Source organism: Canis lupus, chromosome 11 (assembly GCF_003254725.2).
Source record: "Canis lupus dingo isolate Sandy chromosome 11, ASM325472v2, whole genome shotgun sequence".
NCBI lineage: Eukaryota > Metazoa > Chordata > Mammalia > Carnivora > Canidae > Canis > Canis lupus.
Genome location: NC_064253.1, coordinates 5,504,460 through 5,518,890, shown reverse-complemented (window position 1 = coordinate 5,518,890; position 14,431 = coordinate 5,504,460). Strand labels below are relative to the sequence as shown.

Below are 14,431 nucleotides of genomic sequence, written 5' to 3'. Positions count from 1 at the left end.
TTTAACCTGTCCTGAACAAGTTAGATCGTGTCTCCTAATTACCACCATCCAGGAGCTCTCTGTCCACCTGACCCGATCACATTCAAAGCCCTCAATACAATATGTCAGGCCCCTCACCCGCTAATCCTGTTTATCTCCATCTGTATGTCTTACTGGTACCCTTGCCTCTCCCGCCCCCACATACGTGCACTGGAGCCTTATAAGCAGCTAAGTGAACCTATCCTGATGTACTTTACTCTGTGGCGCCTTGGTGTTTTTGCAAATGCTGCTCCCGTTGCTGGGAAGGCATCCACCTCCCTTGGCCTTAATCATGCAAGTGTCCTCCGCTGCAGGTGTACCCCGAGTGCCTCTGTAGCGCCCATCGTCCTGGATGGAGTGCCAGTGCAGTAGTTGTCCAAGTACTGTCTGCTCATTCTGGCTTCACATCCCTAAAACCCAGAGGTCTTGGTGGAGAGTAAGTTTTCCAAAACAGAATCATTACCACCAAGCTTACTAGTTGAACAAGAAACCATTGCTCTTACTCATATTCACCACAAGGTGGTGCTGTTCAAATAGGAAAGAAGGAGGCTCTTCAAGGCTGAAGGATTCAAGCCCTCAATGTCTTTATCTTAAATGTGTCCCTTTTCAGAGGCAGCAAGTTCTTTCCGCGGGTAAAATCACAGACTGAAAATCATACATGTGCAAATGATTACTGATCGTTATTTCAGTTACTGCTCTTTGGGAGCCTCTTCCCAAGTGGCCAACATGTTTTAAAAATGCAAGTATGAACTCCTAAGTCGAAAGCAGCACACTTCTAAGGAAGGTTGTAGTAGGGTTCTCTATAGAGAGGGAAGACCAATAGGATGTATATAGAGAGTGCAGGGAGGGGACATTTATTTTAAGGAATTGACTCCAGTGACTGCAGGGCCTCAAGTCTGAAGTCTGCAGGGCTGGAAACCCAACTTCTGTGTTGACCTAGAGACAAGAATTCTTTCTTCTTGGAACCTCAGCATGGCTCTTCCTACACTTACGAGTTGGGGTTACATCCCAATAAACCCGTTGTAAATTGAACATACTCTAAGTCGAAAACACATTTAACACACCCCACCTACCAAACATTGTATCTTAGCCCAACCTACCTCATGTGTGCTCATAATACTTATGTCAGCCTACAGTTGAGAACAATCATCTCACACAAACCCTGTTTGATAATGAAATGTTGAACAGGTCGCGCGATTTCTCAAACGCTGTACTGAGAGTGGGAAACGAGGGTCACAGGGGTAGGAGTGGTTGTGTAAGTGTATCTATCGTCTAGTCTTGTGGCTGCACGTGGCTGTGGCTGTGGCTACCTGGGAGCTGTGGTGCTGCCCCCACCCAGCTGAGAGAGAGAGAGAAGGAAAGAGGATGGATCATACTGCGCATTGGGAGCCTGGAAGCAGATCTAGAGTCACAATTCCAAGTGTGGATTCTACTGAATGCATATTGCTTTCGCACCATTGTGAATTCAGAAAATTGTCAGTCAAGCCATCATAAAGTGGGGACCACCTCTATTGCTCTTAAGGCTTTTACCTAATGATTAGGAGCCCACCCATGTTCTGGAGGATACCCTGCTTTACTCACAGTATACCACTTTACCTGGTCATCCCATCTAAAAAATACCTTTGCAGCAGCATCTGGGCTGGCATTTGAACAACAGCTGGGCACCAGAGCCCAGCCAGGCAGACACATAGCAGTGTGTCACAGAGGTCCAGGTGAGAAAAGTCAACTTTGCTTGGAAGAGAAGTTTTATTTGCATTTAGCTGGGGACAAGGATGAGCCATCTGATGGCAATAACCTCCCCGAGGCACCCCTGGGCAGTCTGTGCTGGAAAAGAGGCTGTCCTGGGATGGGTTCCACTAGCTGCTGCCAGCAGCTCTGCTTCTGCCCCGGAAGTCTTCTGTTGGAGGTCTTACTGCCTCTGGGGCTCGGAAAGAATGATAACCGTGGGGACACTGCAGTTTCACCCTACCAGGTTCCATCCTGTACTGTTTTTTTTTTTTTTTAATTTTTTTTTATTTATTTATGATAGTCACAGAGAGAGAGAGAGAGAGAGGCAGAGACACAGGCAGAGGGAGAAAGCAGGCTCCATGCACCGGGAGCCTGATGTGGGATTCGATCCCGGGTCTCCAGGATCGTGCCCTGGGCCAAAGGCAGGCGCCAAACCGCTGCGCCACCCAGGGATCCCATCCTGTACTGTTTATGTTTCAGAATTAGGTGGAGGTTTGGGGCAGTCCTTGGGAAGGTGTTTTGCTTCTTATTTTACTGAGACTGTTGAAGCAGACAGAAGGGAATGTCCACAGGTGTCCCCTGCCTCCCCCACCACACCCACCCACCTGTCCCTGTCCCATCTCATTCCGCTGTGTGTTATTTTCAGTAGGAAAAACAGTCTCTCCTCCCCTGCAAGGGCAGACCCCTCCCTTTCCACCTTGGATCCCACCCCTGACCCCTTGCCTACCTGGGTCATCCCTTCAGCAGTCCTCATCCTTCTCCAACATCCCTGAACTGTTCTCTCCATGAGCTCCTTGTCCTTCGCCAACAGTCTTCTTTATAGCGAGTCCTCTTAGGGTACTAGACTTCCCCCAAACTCTTACCTGTTTGGTAAGAGTTTCTCTCCCTCAATGGCAAAATATTTCCAAGTCAGTCTCTATACTCAGTCTCGAATTTCTTTTCTTTTCTTTTGAAGTCCATGTAATGAGGTTTTTCCCCTTCCCTCCCGTTTGGCACCAGTCCTCCAAAGCTGCACTTCTCTGAGTCCGTATCCTACATCCATAGCTCCTTTGGCAGCTGGGCCCGTTTTGCATCTGGAAGCCCTGGAAGACAACCACACACTCGCTTTCCCTTGAACTGATGCCTTCATTTAGTGTCTTTGATAGCATCACACTCCTGGTGGTCCTCCGACCCTCCTAACCACTTACTTTCTATCTTTATTGCTGTTTTTTTCAGTTCTTGACCCTATAGTGTTGGGGGAGCCCTAGGGCTCAGCCCCTGGACCACTTCCTTTTTCTATTTATACTTATTCCCTTAACGATCTTCAGGTTTAAAAAGTCTTCAGGTTTGAAATACAGCCTAGACACTGATAAAAGCCAAATACACATCTCCTGGCTAGACCTCCCCGCCAACCCCCCGAGACTCCTGTATTCTTTGCCTACCCAGCATCGTGAGTAAATCCTATCACTTCTGCTCCAGAATACGCCCCAGATCCAGCCACTTGTCACCACTTTCACTGTGCCCTGGCCCAGGCCACCACTCACCATGATCCTCCTGGCTCTTGCAGCAGCCTCCTCACTGGTGTTCTTGCTTCTTTTCGTTCTGTTCTCAACATGACACAATGGTCCTATGAAAGATGAGTCCTCTCTTGTCATCTTTCTGCTCAAAACCTCCTCCTGGCATCTCCTTCTTGATGCCTTGCTCATCAGCCCCACTGAACCCGCTCCCCCCCCCCCCCCCCCCCCCCGCCTCCATTGTTCATCAGGCCTTAGCACTCTCCTGTCTCTGGGCCATAGTCCTCCCTGCAGACACTTGCACAGATCACTTCCCTCACCCATGTCTTTATTTAGATGACGTCCCTTGTTCCCTGACAAACGCATTTAAAAACAAATAAAACTTCTTCCAACAGTCCTTAGTAGCTTCTTCTTTATCTTTTTTTCCCTAACACTTACCATCTCCTTGTATATTATATGAGTGCGTATTTATAGAGTATTTTATACTTTGTTATACGATACACATATTTCTCTCTTTTTATTGTCTATCTCCTCATACCAGAATTTAAGCTCAATGAGAGCATAGTTATTTTCTGCTTTGTTTACTGCTGAACTTCAGCTTCTAAAATGTCATAAATAGTTAACCTAATATTTGTTAAATGAATGAAAGCAGACAGTACCTTTCTAGTACTGTTTACCAGGACGGATGCTTTTCTTTCACTCTTAAGAACAACAGGCATCCAGGGGCACCTGGGTGGCTCAGTCGGTTAAGCATCTGCCTTTGGCTCAGGTCTTGATCCCGGAATCTTGGGATTGAGCCCCACATCAGGCCCCCTGCCCAACGGGGAGTCTGCTTCTCCCTCTGCCCCGCCCCCTGTTTATGCACACACGTGCACATGGTCTCTCTCTGAAATAAAATAGCTTTTAAAAAAAGAACAAGAGGCATCCTCTTTGGGAATTTGTATTTTTTAAAGTTTATTATTTTTTAGTAAGTTCTATGCCCCACAAAGAACTCGAACTCCTGACTCGGAGTTCAAGAGTCCCGTGCTCCAGCAACTCAGCCAGCCAAGTGCCCTTGTTTGTATTTTGTAGATTCAGCCTCGGCACATCATCAAATTATAAATTCTCACCCAGTAGTCCTAAAGGGATAGACCCAAGTCTTGTGAGAAAGCAGCCTAAATCTTAGAAGTCATAATGGTCTAGAACATAGCTCTGTAAGTACAACAGATTTTTAAAAATAAAGGGCAAACTGTTTCTCAGAAATGCCGTGTGGACAAGGAAGAAATGCTACGAAAAAGAAGGGTGATAAAGCTGCCTCTGAGCAAGTCTGAAGGAATGCTCTCTGTCTCTGTAAATCAATTTCCATTTCTGGATTTTGATATAAATGGAATCAAAATCTGTACTTTTTTGGGGGGTCTGGCTTCCTTCATACAACATAATGAGTTTGAGATTCATCCACATGAGTGCATTTATCAGTAGCTCACTCCAGTGCCGAGTGGTATTCCATGGACATCAAACCGTTTTTTTCTCCATTCCCCTCTTGGTGGACATGTCTCACATCCTCCTCATTACTGTAACCTGGTAATTGTATCTAAAGACCTGGTCGGAGTCGGGCTAAACATTTTTGGCAAGACTGCTTGACACATGATGATACATCATACTGAATTACATCAGAAGGCACAGTATGTCTGGTTGTGATCGGTAAAGCTGAGCATTTGATTGAGGGTGGTAAATCTGTTCTATCTTTGAATTTTGTGTTACATTCATCGAATTTTCTATTTCAAATGCATCGGTTTTTACTCTGCTTTTTTTCCCCCAATCTCCATAGCTATGTTTTTTCTCTTCAAATCACTTTACTCTCGTGGCCTTAAGACTATTTATTCATGAGAGACAGAGAGAGGCAAAGCCACAGGCAGAGGGAGAAGCAGGCTCCATGCAGGGAGCCCGAGGTAGGACTCGATTCTGGGTCTCTAGGATCATGCCCTGGGCTAAAGGTGACGCTAAACCGCTGAGCCACCTGGGCTGTCCTGATTTTTTTTTTTTTTTCCAAGCCGTTCCACCATGTTCATCTGATTTGGTTTCGATAATGTTTATTCCATTGGTTGCCTTTTCTGTTTTTTCCCTAATGGCGTTGGACCCTTGATTCTTCTGCAGTCTCTCTTTTCAGGTAATTCTGTTCTTCCAGCTTTGATCTTTTTCTTTGGTTAAGCATTCTCTTTAGTGCATCCTAGGACAGTGCCACTCACTTATATTCATGAATGATAATAAAAGAAGGGTGCACTGAAGGTAAACCATTTGACTTCCTTCATCAGAAATGTCCTGCAGGGACACACCTTGCTGGCTTGGTTGAAAGAACATGTGACTCTTAATCTCAGGGTCATGAGTTCAAACCCTAAGTTGGGTATGGAGATGACTTAAAATCTTACAAAAAAAAAAAAAAAAAAAGGGAAGAAAGAAAGAAAAGAAAGAGAAAGAAAGTGTCTTGCTATGAGAAAAACGTCAGCTGAGCTGAAAAGCATACTTACCTGATATGATTATTTCACATCCTGGCACAGTTTCCCCACCCATCTTGTCCTGGACCAGCACCAGATGGCTCAGAGACTGGCAGCTTGTCTGTAGACCACACTTGGAATAGCCCCATCCTAGAGCTGGTTGGGGAAATTTTTCTTTAGCTCCTTGGCTAGGTATGTAATAACCATAACAGCTGCTAACATGTGTGGAGAACTGTTCTCAGCCATTTTGATCCTCATAAAAATCCTCAGGGAAGGTACTATAATTATCATCACTTTACACATGATGAAATTAAAGCAGAAAGATACCTAGTAACTTGGACCAAGTCACGCAGTATTTTTATAGCCAGGCATTGGGATTTAGGTTCAGGCAGTCAGATTCCAGAGCACATAGTTTTTTATTTTTATTTTTTAAGGATTTCTTCATTTATTTTAGAGCATGAGCGGAAGGGGCAGAAGGAGAGGGAGAGAGAGAATGTCAAGTAGACTCCCTGCTCAGTAGGGAGCCCAACGTGGGGTTTGATCTCAGGTACCTGGGATCATGACCTGAGTCAAAACCAAGAGCTGGCCACTTAACCAATTATGCCACCCAGATGCCACCAGACCACATAGTCATAACAAAAATGAAATTGTCTTTTGCCTATTATTTTTCTTAATACTTGTTTTTATTTCTTGCATTCTGTGTGCCTGCTTGCCAAGAATGCACATTTGTTATGCTGTTCTTTTCACCCTACTCCTGTTTATATGGGGAATCCTATTGGGATCCTCTTTCACTAGATGAAAGGTGGATGCATTCTGGACCCTCTTTTCTTCTTATCTAGGACCTGATATTCCTTTCAGAACTTCAGCTCAAAGGCTCCATTCTGATGGGCTGAGTTTCCCCACATAATTATTGCCATGAGGGGATGTCATTAGCTCAGTGGGGGCTGTCGGCAGTGGTGGCAATCAGTAGCTTCCGTTTTAGATCTTTTCTGGGACAAGAGGTGGAGGTAGGGCTGTCACTCCTTCAAGTTAAAAGCCCATGCACAAAAAAGTTTCAGTCTTACAGAAAGTAACTTGGCCACATCTATCATTATTACAAATGCATTTGTCCTTTGATACAGAAATCCCATTTGGGGAAATTATTCTGCAGACGAACCTGTACACATGTGAAGTTACTTTTATACAAAGATATTCTCTGTTGCTTTGCTCCTAAAGGTAGTAGACTGGAAACAACTCACATACCCGAGAATAAGAAACGATTATGGCACAACCACGTGGTGGAAGATTTTGTTATAAAGAACAGGGAGGAAGTTACGTGCTACTGGGGAAAGTGCTGGATCTCTGGCTAATGCTGTTTTGCAGTGGATGTGTGTATTTTACATATGTATATATAAATAATGATACTTTTCTGTGATCAGGAAAGAAAAAAAGAATATATATCCATAAAGAAACAGTGAAAGGACATAGGAGAAACTGATGAAAGCAGTCACCTGTAGGAGGCCGTGGAGGGAGCTGGATGGATGGGGAGGACTCCGGGGATGAAAGTGAGAATTTACACCATAACCATTTTCTTTTTTCTTTTCTTTTTTTTTTTTTTTTAAGATTTTAAAAATTTATTTATTCATGGGAGACAGAGAGAGAGGCAGAGACACAGGCAGAGAGAGAAGCAGGTTCCATGCAGGGAGCCTGACGTGGGACTCGATCCCGGGTCCCCAGGATCACATCCCGGGCCGAAGGTGACGCTAAACCACTGAGCCACCTGGGCCGCCCTGCACCATAACCATTTTCAAGGTCATTAGTTATCTCAGCCACTACCTTTTCTTTAAAAGCAAATGAAAAAAAAAAATGTATGCAGAGATGTTCCTGTGACCAATGATTTCACGTGCCTCTCCCCAGCGGCCACCTTCCATCTTGTCCCATTTCGTGGAAGGGAAGAAGGTGCTTTCACCCTGCATCTGCCTGTCCCTGATGGGGAGGGGACCTTCCAAAGGCTTCCTGGGTTTCTTCAGCCTTCCATGCCTAGCTAGTGTTGTGGGAAAGCCCCCCTGGTGGATGGAGTCAGCAGCTCAGGGGCGCAGTTCTGGTCATGTTCTCTCTGGTCCTTCCCTCCTGAAGCATCCACAGCCCTGGATAGAGACCTTTTGCCCCTCCAGGAACCCCTGCGGTGGTAGGAGAGGCCAGCCGCCAGCACACAGCTTTCTGTGTCTCTTCCCCTTGGTCGCCGCCTCCCTAACTCCCTCCCTCCAAATTAGAAGGTTATAGTGAAGTTTCCAGACACTGTGGCTCACTTTATTCCCTTTGGGCTGCTCAGGGTGGGGCTGAGTAGGAGGGCTCAGGAGTTGGAACGGCACCATCATAGACTTCTGGAGGCTTTTGCTCTTTTTTGCTGACCCGTATTTAAGAAAAATGTGACATAAAGTTGCAGTTCTATTCTTTTGTTATTTATCCATATTCACGTCAAGAGATTTCGTCAGTCTGGCTTGACAGAGCATTTTACCCTAGTAGTTTGGGACACTCTTTATGAGTATCTGTTCTGTAAATCCAAGTGTACTTCCTGCAGCAGCCAGTGGTTAAGGTAATGGTGTTAAGTTGGTTTAACCAACCAAGTGAAGATCACTTGAAAGGATGCTATAAATAGATTCTTCCAAATGCTTTAACAGTGTTCTTTGGAAGTATAATATAGTCAACATACAGCGTTGCGTTAGTTTCATGCAAACTATAAAGCAATTCAACAATTCTATACATCACTCAAAAATTATTTTTTTAATATACATACAGGAGAAGCTTCTTTCTGCAGCTTTGCAGAGTAGCACCTTTTCCCGTAACACCACAACACAGTCTGCAGTGAATCCTAACCAGTGAAGAGAATCCAAGTTCATTCAGTTTTGTTATTTGAGGTGGATGTATAAGCATTTTAGAATTATGCCTTAATGTACATCTTGGTAGGTGTCAGCATATACTGTGGATTAGAACCTAAAGTTGACATCATAAATGACAAGCAGTAGCTAGCAAGTCCCTCACTGCTCAGAGGCAGGAGCAAACCCTTTCGCTCTTTAGGTACTCTAGAAAGAAATTCACTGTGTTTTAACTTATCTTTTCTTCCCATCAGTTTTTCATCATTTTTGCTCAACGGTTTCTTCTAACCTTGAATTATTTTGGTATATGTGAGCTATGTTATTTATGCTATTATGATTTTAAGCCTAATTAAATTCTTGAATTCTGGTCTTTCTTCATGAAAATAAATTTAAAAGCTCTGGAATAGAGCCTTTTTTGAAGAAAATAGTCTTCTGATAAAAGAATCCCTCTTGAAACTGCCTATATAGGGGTTCTATTGACACCATTGCCAACATTATCTGAAGATTTGTTTAAACTAGTTTCGCATGAAGCACTTTTCTTTCATAGCTGATGTAATTCTTCCACTCTGACTTTAGAATTTTTAAGATAACAGAGCGAGGGGTGTCTGACTCTTGATTTTTGGCTCAGGTCATGATCTCAGGTCATGAGATTGAGCCCCACTCAGTGTGGACCAGACACGGGATTCTTTCTCTCCTTCTACCCCTCCCCGCTCATTCTCTCTCTCTCTCTCTCTCTCTCTCAAAATAAAAATGAATAAATAAGTGAAGAAAATAACAGCATGAGGATGGGCTATAATGATTCTTTGTTGATTTCTCTGGTGAAGATCACTAGCCTTTGTTTCCAGATTTTATTCCCAAACCACGATGTTAATTTTTCCTGAAGTGAATCCTCAGTTTTCTGAAGCATTCCCAGGATTACCTAGGAAAAGGTATTCCTTACTATTCACAACCCTTATCATAATTGCCCTGCCAGCCCCAACACCAGGGCCTGACCCCCACAAGGCAGAAGAGCTCCCAGCCAGTGAACCCCAGGCATCATTTCATTCGATGTTTCAGATCTTCCGTTGTGCTGACTTAGCAGAGCTGCCAGCTAGTCTTCTCTGTATTTGTGTTCTGTTTTGTATTTGTGTTTGATATAAAAATAAGTTTGGATTTAATATTTGAGTATTCTGTTGCTCTCGTTTTTGTTGTTTATAGTTTACAATAACTCGATAATGAAGAAGTTGGATTTTAGCTCCATATGGATAGACTGGCATGGTACCCTCTCACTAAAATACCAGAGCAGTTGACTTTATTCTGGAAGTTTACAGTGCTAGCATACCACGTAAGATTTCCAAATGTCTCCCGTTACGTTAAACTGACTCTGTCCCCCCCTTGATTCCCCATGGTAGTCCTTGTGAAGCTCCCAGAAGACAAGGGATTTCCCTTCCCCAAGATCCAACTGGCATTTCCTCCTGAAAACCTGTATGTTACAATCTCTTTGAGGTTTTCAGGTTAAGTGAAAAAAGTATCTTCCGTTTTTATTTATTTTAAAAAACACTTTATTTATTTATTCATGAGGCAGAGAGAGAGAGAGAGAGAGGCAGAAATAGGTAGAAGGAGAAGCATGTTCCCTGTGGGGAGCCCGATGTGGGACTTGATCCCTGGGGATCACGCCCTGGGCCGAAGGCAGACCCTCCACCACTGAGCCACCCAGGCACTCCGTATTTTCCGTTCTTAATGTTTGGATGACATTCACAACACGTGTCTGCCTTGTTATTTCTTCTCTTTGTAGAATGAAAACAAGTGTCAAGAAAGAAGGAGCGCTCTCCATTTCTGACCGGGAGATTTACGATGGGTGTCAGGAAGTCGAAAATAGATCCCCGCCCACTCTCTGTCTCCTGGGGTCAAAGCCCCAGTGTGGAGGTGCGTCAGAGTCGTCCTGAGTCCGATTCCAAGAGACCTGAAGACCTGTCGCTGCGTGCTCTGCCGGAGTCTGGCCCCACGACGCTGCGACCTGTAGGCCAGTGCGAGGCAGCGATGGGCCTGGGAGAGACAACGCCGGGGGAGGAAGAGGAAGAGGAGGAAGAGGTGTTCCTCAAGTTTGTGATACTGCACGCAGAGGATGACACAGACGAAGCCCTCAGGGTCCAGAGTCTGCTGCAGAATGACTTTGGCATCCGACCCGGCATCATCTTTGCTGAGATGCCGTGTGGCCGGCAGCACCTACAGAACCTGGATGACGCGGTCAACGGGTCCGCGTGGACCATCCTGCTGCTGACCGAGAACTTCCTGCGAGACACGTGGTGTAAGTTCCAGTTTTACACGTCGCTGATGAACTCCGTTAACAGGCGGCACAAATACAATTCCGTCATCCCCATGCGGCCTCTCAACAAGCCCCTGCCCCGGGAGCGGACCCCCTTTGCCCTGCGAACCATCAATGCCCTGGAGGAAGACAGCCGGGGCTTCCCTACCCAGGTGGAAAGGATCTTCCAGGAGTCTGTGTATAAGATCCAGCAGTCTGTGTGGAGAGAGGCCAGGAGTTCTGTCCAGAGGCACTTCGTCTCCTGAGAGGGAGCCCACTACCCACGGCTGCCTCGCCCTCCGTGAGGCAGCACATTTCTGGCAAGGATTTGACAGAAGCCTGGGAGCATGACAAAGATTTGATTGATTCTGCAGCACACTGCATAGACTGAGACTTTTTGATGTCGTGTTAAACTTGAGATTGTCTGGCTTTCAAGAACGTTCCTCTCCCAGTTTGCCTGGCCCGTGAATTTTAGGCAGCGTATCTGTAGTTCACATTCCCTGCGCCAGTCCTTGAACACAGACTTCTGAGAGACGTTTTAAAAATACGACACTTTCATTGGGTTCTCAGAGGACACGCAGGAGGAAATGTCTCTGGAGGATCTGACCTCCCTTCCTCTGGAGGCGCCTCTCAGAAATGTCACAGTAGAGCACGACTGGCATTGTCCCCCCAGAAGCACAGAGGGCCAGCTGGGAACATTTAGAATGCTGAGCAATGATAACTGTGAAATTATGAGCAGATGTGAGAATGGGCGGCGGGGGGCGGGGTGGGGGGGAATCCAATCAACTGTTGTGTGGCTTTATGCTGGAATTTGAGTATTTGGGGACAGTGCCTACCACTGATGAGCCACCTGTTCAATGGCATTGTGGTTAGGGACTCCGGGGAGCCATGTCGTGAGGTCCCCTGGAGCCTGAAGCTCTTGTTAGGTCATCTGTAACCAGGGCTCTGTGTGCAGGGCTTCTGAAAGGTGTATGTGTCCCTGGCCACATGTTCTCCATCCCTCTTATGGCAGCCTTTAAAAATTCCTCTCACTCACAGTGCTCTACCCCGGAGGTATTTCTCAGCTGGTGATAGGAGTAGCTTGGCTGTGTGTGTGTGTGTGTGTGTGTGTGTATGTGTGTGTGTGTGTGTGGCGGGGGGGTTAGATTATTTGTAGACTTAGGATGGAAGTGGAAGATGCATTTTGTCACCTCCTCTTCTGGGTCCCACACTCACAGCACACCAGAGAGGCCCACAAAGCCCCATTGCTTTCCCTCATGCTCTCCTGCCCTGGCTGAGGTTGAAGGAGAGCCCATGGGGTACAGACTGGGGATGGATGGAGTGTGAATCACGTCATGTTGTAGTGAGGAAAGCACCCACTGCGGGATCGGGAGACCCGGTTCCAGTCCCATCTCTGCCACCAAGGCTGAGTGTGATCTTCCCCTCCTTTATCTGTGAGATGAAAGGGTTGAATTGATGGATTTCTAAGGGCCTTTGTCCTCTCTCAGAATGTGAACAACCAGGAACCAGAAAAGGGTACAAGCAAAAACAAAACAAACACAACAGTTTTGTAATGTGATGTGTCATAAATTGCAGGAGGCTTTGGACAGGCTCACAGTGGAAGGATATTCGAATGCGTTGACAGCATAAATTGATTTCTAGTGGTATCCGTTACACTCATAGTCACAAAAGAATTACAGCACTTGCTTACTCAGATTCTTTTAAAATACGTTTTTTTGTAAGGACCATTGAGCAAAGACGTTCTGCTTGGTTTTTCTTTCTCCTTATCCTCACTTCTCCATGTCTCTTCCTATTCCTAGTGTCTGCTCTCTTCTTTCTGCATCCACCTCTTCATAGCCATGACCAAATGTTCCATGAAGAACTTCTGCAATCCTGCAAGTAAGTCAAACCTCTTACTAGTACTTACCGAAGAAGAGACTTTTTCATTGCGCAATGACATTCTCTTTACTTAAAGTCTCTATCATAGTAGCTTCCTACTCACTTTTCTATACACACACACACACACACACACACATATATATATCTCCAATTTCATATAGTTAAAAAAAACATTAACCCACCCTTCATGCTTACTACCAAAGTGGGAGCTACTGATGCTGGATGGTGTTTTTGTTTTTTTTGTGGGTTTTTTTTTTATTTTTTTTTTTATAAATCTTTTTATTTGTTACCCTTGACTACACTTGATTATTTCCAACTCTAGGGAAGATTGTGGAAACGTATTTTGAAAAAAGGCATTAATCAAAAAAAAAAAAAGAAAGAAAGAAAAGAAAAAAGGCATTAATCTGTACTCCATAGAGCACCAGGCACAACATCTCTCCTTCAATCTGGAGTTAAATATATTTTTTGTGATGATGAAAAATGTCACATACTGAATAACTGTGTCTGTTGACATTAACAGCTGTGAAAAGAATTATCAAAATAACTGAGGATGGTAAGAAGTAAAAGTGTGGCCTTAGTCATATGTTTGTGTGTGTGTGTGTACATGTATGTGTAGATTAGACTTATACACACACACAGGGAATTTCTGTAACATTTTGCCACATACTGGAGAGCTTTTATGTTGGGTCCTCTCTGGGCCTCATCGCCCACCCTGGAGGCCCACAGAAGTGCTTGAGTTGTGCCTTATAGATCAGTTAGGATTCTTCTAGCCACAAGAAACAAAACCCAGTGCCACATGACCTATACCATAAGGTAAGCTTCTCTAACTTAACAAGAGGTCCCCTAAGATACGGTATCTCCAGGGTGTCCTTAAAAATCCCAGGGTCTTCTAAACAATGCAATAGTACTATGCCTTAAAAAGAAATAAAATTCCGATACGTGCTCCAACATTAGATGAACTTGAAAATGTGGAGTGGAAAAAAGAAGCCAGACACAAAAGCCAAACATAGTATAGGTTTGTACCATATGAGGTACTTAGAACAGGCAAAATCATGGTGACAGGAAGAGCAGAGGTGACCACGGGGTGGGAGGGAGGGAAGAGCAGGGAGCCATGTTTCATGGGTACCGTGCTTTTATTGGGATGATGAAAAGATTCTGGAAATGGACGGTGATGATGGTTGTACAACATTGTGAATGTACTTACAGCCACTGAGTTGTATGGTTAAAATGGTAGATTTTATGTATATTTTATCACAATAAAAACCAGGTTCTTACCGCCTTTTTGTCCTGCCACCCTCAGCGTTCTAGTGGAACTCCTCTCAAGAGTTGTGCCCTGGCCGCTCCCGTGTCAGGCACCATATATATGACTAGGGCGGCATCAGCCTCCTAAAGTGCTCACCCACGGGAGGAAAAATATTTCCTCATTGCATTATTTAAAATTGCTCATACGTGGTGATAAGCCATCTGACTTCTCGTTGGTTTTATTATTATCATTATTAAGATTTTAGAGAACTAACGTGGGTGGGGGAGGCAGAGGGAGAGGGAGAGAGAGAATCCCAAGCAGGCTCCATGCCCAGCTTGAAGCCCAAAGTGGGGCTCGATCCCACAACCCTGAGATCACCACCTGAGCCGAAACCAAGAGTCAGACGTTTAACCAAATATGTACCACCCCCACCCCCTGGTGCCCTGGTTTTATTATTTTTA

The 14,431-nt window shown here is 45.0% G+C and overlaps 1 protein-coding gene across 1 annotated transcript in view; it reads left to right on the top strand.

The window, feature by feature from the left end:
- Positions 1–14,006, top strand: part of LOC112659658 (uncharacterized) — a 43,716-nt gene extending 29,710 nt beyond the window's left edge. The window contains exon 7 of the mRNA XM_049091885.1: positions 10,348–14,006. Coding sequence (XP_048947842.1) covers positions 10,348–11,115 — 768 coding nt within the window. The 3' untranslated portion in view covers positions 11,116–14,006. The remainder of the gene's footprint in view (positions 1–10,347) is intronic.
- The last annotated feature ends 425 nt before the right edge of the window (positions 14,007–14,431 follow it).